The 10,000-nt window shown below is 40.9% G+C and overlaps 1 protein-coding gene across 1 annotated transcript in view; it reads right to left on the bottom strand.

Moving 5' to 3' along the window:
• Positions 1-10,000, bottom strand: part of CDC42BPA (CDC42 binding protein kinase alpha) — a 643,466-nt gene that overhangs the window by 215,428 nt on the left and 418,038 nt on the right. Inside the window, exon 9 of the mRNA XM_053712628.1 lies at positions 811-890. Coding sequence (XP_053568603.1) covers positions 811-890 — 80 coding nt within the window. The remainder of the gene's footprint in view (positions 1-810; positions 891-10,000) is intronic.

Genomic DNA, 10,000 nt, shown 5'->3' on the forward strand with positions numbered 1-10,000 from the left:
TACCAGAATGTCCCACAAAGGCATTAAAAGCCATAAGAAGAACTGGCATTACATATTGTTCCTTTTGTGATTCAGTTAGCCCATTAAAAAAACTTTACAATTTTTGTCTACTGTCAAATTTATTTTGTTCTCATAATATTCATTTCAGTTTCAGAGCATACCTAGATAGGTAATATGCACGTATCTGGAACTTTATACAGTATAGCATCACATTTTTAAAAAATGCTTTTACCAATGTTATACACTTTTTGAGCACTAGATGGCAGTATTGTTTGCAAAATACATAACACTTAAAGCAACATTAAACCCAATTTTTTTCTTTCATGATTTAGATAGAGAATACAATTTTAACAACTTTCTAATTGACTTCTATTATCTAATTTGCTTTATTCTCTTGATTTTATTTCCTGAAAAGCATATCTAGATAGGCTCAGTAGCTGCTGATTGGTGGCCTCACATAGATGCCTCATGTAATTGGCTATATCTTCAACAAAGGATATCTAAAGAAAGAAGCAAATTAGATAATAGAGGTAAATTGGAATGTTGTTTAAAATTGTATTCTCTGTCTGAATCATGAAAGAAAAATTTGGGGTTTACTGTCCCTTTAAGAAAATAAATGCTTCCATAAATGTGCATGCTATCTACCTAGGTATGTTTGTCAACAAAAGGATATCAAGTGAACAAAGTAAATGCTAGTAAATTGTATTTTCTTTTTAAATTGTACATTCTTTCTGAATCACAAATGAAAAGTTTTTGGTGTCATGTCCCTTTACGGTATTTTGTAAAAATGCATAAGAGGCAGCTTCTTACCAGTTACTTGTGTAGGTGAATCCCACAAATGGTAGGTGGTGCCCAGAAAACCCTGTATGAGTGGGTGGTGGCATAGTCTCCTAGAAAAAGGAACAATTAAACACGTTTTTGTTTAAAAAAAAATAAAAATGTAATTGTACATTTTGGGGCAAACAGCAGAAGGTAAATAATATATTTGTAACACCATTTCAGGAAAGGCTTTATTAGTCACTACAATATGTCCAAATTAAAGGGACCTAACAGATAAATAACAAAATACCCTACTGCTTTGCAACTATGGCTGGTGATTGGTTGCAACATGTATAACCTGTTTTGATTAGCTCACTGGCTATGTCATTATCAGGCGTTTTCCAATGCATTGAAGTCCTTGGCAGACTTTATGGGGCATATGTATCAAGCGCCGAATGGAGCTTGATGCCCCGTGTTTCTGCAGGCTCGCCAGAAACAGCAGTTATTAAGCAGCGGTCTCAAAGACTGCTGCTCCATAACCATTCCGGCGGACAGACATCGCCACAATACAACCCGATCGAGTACGATCGGGTTGATTGACACCTCCCTGCTGGCGGCCTATTGGCCGCAAGTCTGCAGAGGGCGGCATTGCACCAGCAGCTCTTTCAGCGCGGTCTAGCGGACCTGATCCGCAGTGTCGGGTCAGGTCCGCCAGATCTTGATAACTAGAGGCCTATGTGTTTAGTCCCTATTCAATAGTATTTATGCAATAATTTAAAAAATATATATATTACAGGTAGAAAACCATATATTTAAACTGCTTGGGACTGAAAAAAAGATTGGATTTCAGAATAGTTTGGAATATTTACATCTTTAAAATGGGACAGTTTGGAGAGGGGATGTAACAATATCTTATGTAATTTAGGCAAGTATTATTTGTCACATGTATTACAATCAAAACTTTATCTTCAGCCTTCAAAAGGATTTAAAAATTAACTCTTCAATTAAATATTGTATACATTTATCATTTGGAAGTATAACAAAATCCCATGATGCACTGCTCACTTAGCCGATTAATTTGCTCTTTGTCTTATTCATGATGATATGATTCAATCTTATCAAAAAAAGGTTCATTTTTACATCCTATGAATGATTATTCTATGTGTCTAGGTTTTTGTATTTTAAAACTTTTAAGGAATCACAAAAAATGAATATAGTCTAGAGCTACTACCAGCAAACCCAAGGTCACCATGCAAAGCTTTACTCAAGGATTAGTTTGCTGACCAATTGAAAGATCAAGAAAACTTTTTTGACAGAATTTTATTCAGCTTTGCACCCAGAAATAAAAAAGCAAATTTCTGGATAAACTGTTGTGCCAAGCATAATTCTGATGGGCTGATTGTTTAATAAGCGTGGCAAACAGTCAAATTCTTGAACTGCACCTTTACCAGAATATTATCCAGATAAGACCAAAAGCAAACTTTAATGAAATTGTATAGATGGCATTTAAAAAAGCAGACGTTAAATTTTAAGTTGGCCACGAACCAAGCCAGTTCCATGGCAATGGTGACTGAATTAAGGAACTCTTTCTTGGAATACGCAAATCATACAAATGTATTCAATTTTTTTAAGGTCAGCACAAAATGTCCTAATTTCTTTGCAAAAACAAAGAGTATGATTCTGTTACGATAGTAATCTAGTCAAATACATACAGGCCAAAAGAGCCTAAGAAACTTTTTAAAGAGCCATTCCCTTCACAGATTTTCAAGGAACATAAGAAGTTGATGATAGCGTAGAGGGTATGATGAATCTGCCTGCAACATTTGAAAAAAGATTGCTTACCTAAGAGTTAGGCAAACATGAAGGCTATGTTCCCTAAGACAAGATGCCGCCAAAAATGAGTAACCTGAACATCAAGCCCCTTGGATTTAAAATACCTTCTTAGCAGATCTGGATATAGTTGCAAGAAAAAGTATGTGAACTCTTTGGAATGATATGGATTTCTGCACAAATTTGTCATAAAATGTGATCTGATCATCATCTAAGTCACAACAATAGACAATCACAGTCTGCTTAAACTAATAACACACAAAGAATGAAATGTTGCCATGTTTTTATTGAACACACCATGTAAACATTCACAGTGCAGGTGGAAAAAGTATGTGAACCCTTGGATTTAATAACTGGTTGAACCTCCTTTGGCAGCAATAACTTCAACCAAACGTTTCCTGTAGTTGCAGATCAGACATGCACAACGTTCAGGAGTAATTCTTGAACTGTTTCAGTTCAGCAATATTCTTGGGATGTCTGGTGTGAATCGCTTTCTTGAGGTCATGCCACAGCATCTCAATCGGGTTGAGGTCAGGACTCTGACTAGGCCACTTCAGAAGGCGTATTTTCTTCTGTTTAAGCCATTCTGTTTTTTATTTACTTCTATGCTTTGGGTCATTGTCCTGTTGCAACACCCATCTTCTGTTGAGCTTCAGCTGGTAGACAGATGGCCTTAAGTTCTCCTGCAAAATGTTTTGATAAACGTGGGAATTCATTTTTCCTTCGATGATAGCAATCCGTCCAAAGGCCCTGACGCAGCAAAGCAGCCCCAAACCAAAATTGAAGGGCATCCTGGATGTTGCTTGTGGGGTAAAACAGAGCATGTGTTTGTTTTTCTCTCAAGTTAAAGATTAACATTCTTTCCAGATCTAGTGGAGAGGATAAAGTCTGGAGTGGAAACCTCCATGAACGACATAAAGCCCTAGGGATGCCAGCTGCCTAACACTATAGTAGAGAAACACCAGAACCCAGGACATACTCCATACCTCTTCCCACAAGATAAACCCTGTCCCATGTGATTAACCCTGCAGGGGTGACCCCTAAAGAGAGCATGGCTAAAATTCAATTAAGCAAGAGATGCACTCATATGGATAACTTCACTGGGAATCAAACCAGCCACGAGCAGTCGTGTGGCTTTACCTTTAAACAAAAATAAAGACAGTGGTCACAATCTTTTCCCCCCTTTTTAAAAACACTTCAAGATGGACAAGAGCTACAGCTCACACAATATATATATAAATCATATAACAGAAAAGGATAAGAGAAAGAAAATTAGGTGAAAAATAAAACGTGACCAAGAATTAAGATGCCGTTTGCTGATATAAGATGCAATATATATAGTCCCTGTCAAAGGATTAAAGAATCTAGGCCAATCCTGTCATATAATACAGAATTATCACAAAAAACAGTAGTTCCCATGAAGACTTTGGTAAGAGCTGACCTGGTTATATGTAAGTGATGTGAAATGAATGGCTCTGCTTAGGGACAACTCACAATTTAGTTCTCTAGCAAAAGTTTCAATTTATCTCGTGGGCATTAGCTAAAAATGGATTAATACAATTAAGCAGATGCAACTTTTACCCTATGGATCCCAACATACTGAGGGTAAATGAGAAAAAAACAGTAAGCTGAGCAGCAAAATAATTGTTCCGAATTTAACTACAATTTTTAAACTAAGTAGAAAATAGGTTTTACTATCATTTTTTTTTTTTAAACAAAACAAAAACACTAGACTATATGTGCATACTAATTAAAATATTTAGCAAAATTCTGATTGTTGACAGCGCTAAACTAGTGTTTCTCAGAATTTTGTAGCAAGTACCCCTACAGGCATATATTTTTACATATAAACATATATATATATATATATAAAACACACACACACATATATATATATATACACGAAAACAGAATTTATGTTTACCTGATAAATTACTTTCTCCAACGGTGTGTCCGGTCCACGGCGTCATCCTTACTTGTGAGATATTCTCTTCCCCAACAGGAAATGGCAAAGAGCCCAGCAAAGCTGGTCACATGATCCCTCCTAGGCTCCGCCTACCCCAGTCATTCGACCGACGTTAAGGAGGAATAATTGCATAGGAGAAACCATATGATACCGTGGTGACTGTAGTTAAAGAAAATAAATTATCAGACCTGATTAAAAAACCAGGGCGGGCCGTGGACCGGACACACCGTTGGAGAAAGTAATTTATCAGGTAAACATAAATTCTGTTTTCTCCAACATAGGTGTGTCCGGTCCACGGCGTCATCCTTACTTGTGGGAACCAATACCAAAGCTTTAGGACACGGATGAAGGGAGGGAGCAAATCAGGTCACCTAAATGGAAGGCACCACGGCTTGCAAAACCTTTCTCCCAAAAACAGCCTCAGAAGAAGCAAAAGTATCAAACTTGTAAAATTTGGTAAAAGTGTGCAGTGAAGACCAAGTCGCTGCCCTACATATCTGATCAACAGAAGCCTCGTTCTTGAAGGCCCATGTGGAAGCCACAGCCCTAGTGGAATGAGCTGTGATTCTTTCAGGAGGCTGCCGTCCGGCAGTCTCGTAAGCCAATCTGATGATGCTTTTAATCCAAAAAGAGAGAGAGGTAGAAGTTGCTTTTTGACCTCTCCTTTTACCAGAATAAACAACAAACAAGGAAGATGTTTGTCTAAAATCCTTTGTAGCATCTAAATAGAATTTTAGAGCGCGAACAACATCCAAATTGTGCAACAAACGTTCCTTCTTCGAAACAGGTTTCGGACACAAAGAAGGCACGACTATCTCCTGGTTAATGTTTTTGTTAGAAACAACTTTTGGAAGAAAACCAGGTTTAGTACGTAAAACCACCTTATCTGCATGGAACACCAGATAAGGAGGAGAACACTGCAGAGCAGATAATTCTGAAACTCTTCTAGCAGAAGAAATTGCAACCAAAAACAAAACTTTCCAAGATAATAACTTAATATCAACGGAATGTAAGGGTTCAAACGGAACCCCCTGAAGAACTGAAAGAACTAAGTTGAGACTCCAAGGAGGAGTCAAAGGTTTGTAAACAGGCTTGATTCTAACCAGAGCCTGAACAAAGGCTTGAACATCTGGCACAGCTGCCAGCTTTTTGTGAAGTAACACAGACAAGGCAGAAATCTGTCCCTTCAAGGAACTTGCAGATAACCCTTTCTCCAATCCTTCTTGGAGAAAAGATAGAATCTTAGGAATCTTTACCTTGTCCCAGGGGAATCCTTTAGATTCACACCAACAGATATATTTTTTCCATATTTTGTGGTAAATTTTTCTAGTTACAGGCTTTCTGGCCTGAACAAGAGTATCAATAACAGAATCTGAGAACCCTCGTTTTGATAAAATCAAGCGTTCAATCTCCAAGCAGTCAGCTGGAGTGAGACCAGATTCGGATGTTCGAACGGACCTTGAACAAGAAGGTCTCGTCTCAAAGGTAGCTTCCATGGTGGAGCCGATGACATATTCACCAGATCTGCATACCAAGTCCTGCGTGGCCACGCAGGAGCTATCAAGATCACCGACGCCCTCTCCTGATGGATCCTGGCTACCAGCCTGGGGATGAGAGGAAACGGCGGGAATACATAAGCTAGTTTGAAGGTCCAAGGTGCTACTAGTGCATCTACTAGAGTCGCCTTGGGATCCCTGGATCTGGACCCGTAGCAAGGAACCTTGAAGTTCTGACAAGAGGCCATCAGATCCATGTCTGGAATGCCCCACAGTAGAGTGATTTGGGCAAAGATTTCCGGATGGAGTTCCCACTCCCCCGGATGCAATGTCTGACGACTCAGAAAATCCGCTTCCCAATTTTCCACTCCTGGGATGTGGATTGCAGACAGGTGGCAGGAGCGAGTCTCCGCCCATTGAATGATTTTGGTCACTTCTTCCATCGCCAGGGAACTCCTTGTTCCCCCCTGATGGTTGATGTACGCAACAGTCGTCATGTTGTCTGATTGAAACCGTATGAACTTGGCCTTCGCTAGCTGAGGCCAAGCCTTGAGAGCATTGAATATCGCTCTCAGTTCCAGAATATTTATCGGTAGAAGAGATTCTTCCCGAGACCAAAGACCCTGAGCTTTCAGGGATCCCCAGACCGCGCCCCAGCCCATCAGACTGGCGTCGGTCGTGACAATGACCCACTCTGGTCTGCGGAAGGTCATCCCTTGTGACAGGTTGTCCAGGGACAGCCACCAACGGAGTGAGTCTCTGGTCCTCTGATTTACTTGTATCTTCGGAGACAAGTCTGTATAGTCCCCATTCCACTGACTGAGCATGCACAGTTGTAATGGTCTTAGATGAATGCGCGCAAAAGGAACTATGTCCATTGCCGCTACCATCAAACCTATTACTTCCATGCACTGCGCTATGGAAGGAAGAGGAACGGAATGAAGTGTCCGACAAGAGTTTAGAAGTTTTGTTTTTCTGGCCTCTGTCAGAAAAATCCTCATTTCTAAGGAGTCTATAATTGTTCCCAAGAAGGGAACCCTTGTCGACGGAGATAGAGAACTCTTTTCCACGTTCACTTTCCATCCGTGAGATCTGAGAAAGGCCAGGACTATGTCCGTGTGAGCCTTTGCTTGAGGAAGGGACGACGCTTGAATCAGAATGTCGTCCAAGTAAGGTACTACTGCAATGCCCCTTGGTCTTAGCACCGCTAGAAGGGACCCTAGTACCTTTGTGAAAATCCTTGGAGCAGTGGCTAATCCGAAGGGAAGCGCCACGAACTGGTAATGCTTGTCCAGGAATGCGAACCTTAGGAACCGATGATGTTCCTTGTGGATAGGAATATGTAGATACGCATCCTTTAAATCCACCGTGGTCATGAATTGACCTTCCTGGATGGAAGGAAGAATTGTTCGAATGGTTTCCATCTTGAACGATGGAACCTTGAGAAACTTGTTTAAGATCTTGAGATCTAAGATTGGTCTGAACGTTCCCTCTTTTTTGGGAACTATGAACAGATTGGAGTAGAACCCCATCCCTTGTTCTCCTAATGGAACAGGATGAATCACTCCCATTTTTAGCAGGTCTTCTACACAATGTAAGAATGCCTGTCTTTTTATGTGGTCTGAAGACAATTGAGACCTGTGGAACCTCCCCCTTGGGGGAAGCCCCTTGAATTCCAGAAGATAACCTTGGGAGACTATTTCTAGTGCCCAAGGATCCAGAACATCTCTTGCCCAAGCCTGAGCGAAGAGAGAGAGTCTGCCCCCCACCAGATCCGGTCCCGGATCGGGGGCCAACATTTCATGCTGTCTTGGTAGCAGTGGCAGGTTTCTTGGCCTGCTTTCCCTTGTTCCAGCCTTGCATTGGTCTCCAGGCTGGCTTGGCTTGAGAAGTATTACCCTCTTGTTTAGAGGACGTAGCACTTGGGGCTGGTCCGTTTCTACAAAAGGGACGAAAATTAGGTTTATTTTTGGCCTTGAAAGACCTATCCTGAGGAAGGGCGTGGCCCTTACCCCCAGTGATATCAGAGATAATCTCTTTCAAGTCAGGGCCAAACAGCGTTTTCCCCTTGAAAGGAATGTTAAGTAGTTTGTTCTTGGAAGACGCATCCGCTGACCAAGATTTCAACCAAAGCGCTCTGCGCGCCACAATAGCAAACCCAGAATTTTTCGCCGCTAACCTAGCCAATTGCAAAGTGGTGTCTAGGGTGAAAGAATTAGCCAATTTGAGAGCACGGATTCTGTCCATAATCTCCTCATAAGGAGGAGAATCACTATCGATCGCCTTAACTAGTTCATCGAACCAGAAACACGCGGCTGTAGTGACAGGGACAATGCATGAAATTGGTTGTAGAAGGTAACCTTGCTGAACAAACATCTTTTTAAGCAAACCTTCTAATTTTTTATCCATAGGATCTTTGAAAGCACAACTATCTTCTATGGGTATAGTGGTGCGTTTGTTTAAAGTAGAAACCGCTCCCTCGACCTTGGGGACTGTCTGCCATAAGTCCTTTCTGGAGTCGACCATAGGAAACAATTTTTTAAATATGGGGGGAGGGACGAAAGGTATACCGGGCCTTTCCCATTCTTTATTTACAATGTCCGCCACCCGCTTGGGTATAGGAAAAGCTTCTGGGAGCCCCGGGACCTCTAGGAACTTGTCCATTTTACATAGTTTCTCTGGAATGATCAAATTCTCACAATCATCCAGAGTGGATAATACCTCCTTAAGCAGAGCGCGGAGATGTTCCAACTTAAATTTAAATGTAATCACATCGGGTTCAGCTTGTTGAGAAATTTTCCCTGAATCTGAAATTTCTCCCTCAGACAAAACCTCCCTGGCCCCCTCAGACTGGTGTAGGGGCATTTCAGAACCATTATCATCAGCGTCCTCATGCTCTTCAGTATCTAAAACAGAGCAGTCGCGCTTACGCTGATAAGTGGGCATTTTGGCTAAAATGTTTTTGATAGAATTATCCATTACAGCCGTTAATTGTTGCATAGTAAGGAGTATTGGCGCGCTAGATGTACTAGGGGCCTCCTGAGTGGGCAAGACTCGTGTAGACGAAGGAGGGAATGATGCAGTACCATGCTTACTCCCCTCACTTGAGGAATCATCTTGGGCATCATTTTCAGTGTCACATAAATCACATTTATTTAAATGAGAAGGAACCCTGGCTTCCCCACATTCAGAACACAGTCTATCTGGTAGTTCAGACATGTTAAACAGGCATAAACTTGATAACAAAGTACAAAAAACGTTTTAAAATAAAACCGTTACTGTCACTTTAAATTTTAAACTGAACACACTTTATTACTGCAATTGCGAAAAAGTATGAAGGAATTGTTCAAAATTCACCAAAATTTCACCACAGTGTCTTAAAGCCTTAAAAGTATTGCACACCAAATTTGGAAGCTTTAACCCTTAAAATAACGGAACCGGAGCCGTTTAAACTTTAACCCCTTTACAGTCCCTGGTATCTGCTTTGCTGAGACCCAACCAAGCCCAAAGGGGAATACGATACCAAATGATGCCTTCAGAAAGTCTTTTCTATGTATCAGAGCTCCTCACACATGCGACTGCATGTCATGCCTCTCAAAAACAAGTGCGCAATACCGGCGCGAAAATGAGGCTCTGCCTATGATTAGGGAAAGCCCCTAAAGAATAAGGTGTCTAAAACAGTGCCTGCCGATATTATTTTATCAAAATACCCAGATTAAATGATTCCTCAAGGCTAAATATGTGTAATATATGAATCGATTTAGCCCAGAAAAAGTCTACAGTCTTAATAAGCCCTTGTGAAGCCCTTATTTACTTGCTGAATAAACATGGCTTACCGGATCCCATAGGGAAAATGACAGCTTCCAGCATTACATCGTCTTGTTAGAATGTGTCATACCTCAAGCAGCAAAAGTCTGCTCACTGTTTCCCCAACTGAAGTTAATTCCTC

This window comes from Bombina bombina, chromosome 4, assembly GCF_027579735.1.
Source record: "Bombina bombina isolate aBomBom1 chromosome 4, aBomBom1.pri, whole genome shotgun sequence".
Classification (NCBI taxonomy): domain Eukaryota; kingdom Metazoa; phylum Chordata; class Amphibia; order Anura; family Bombinatoridae; genus Bombina; species Bombina bombina.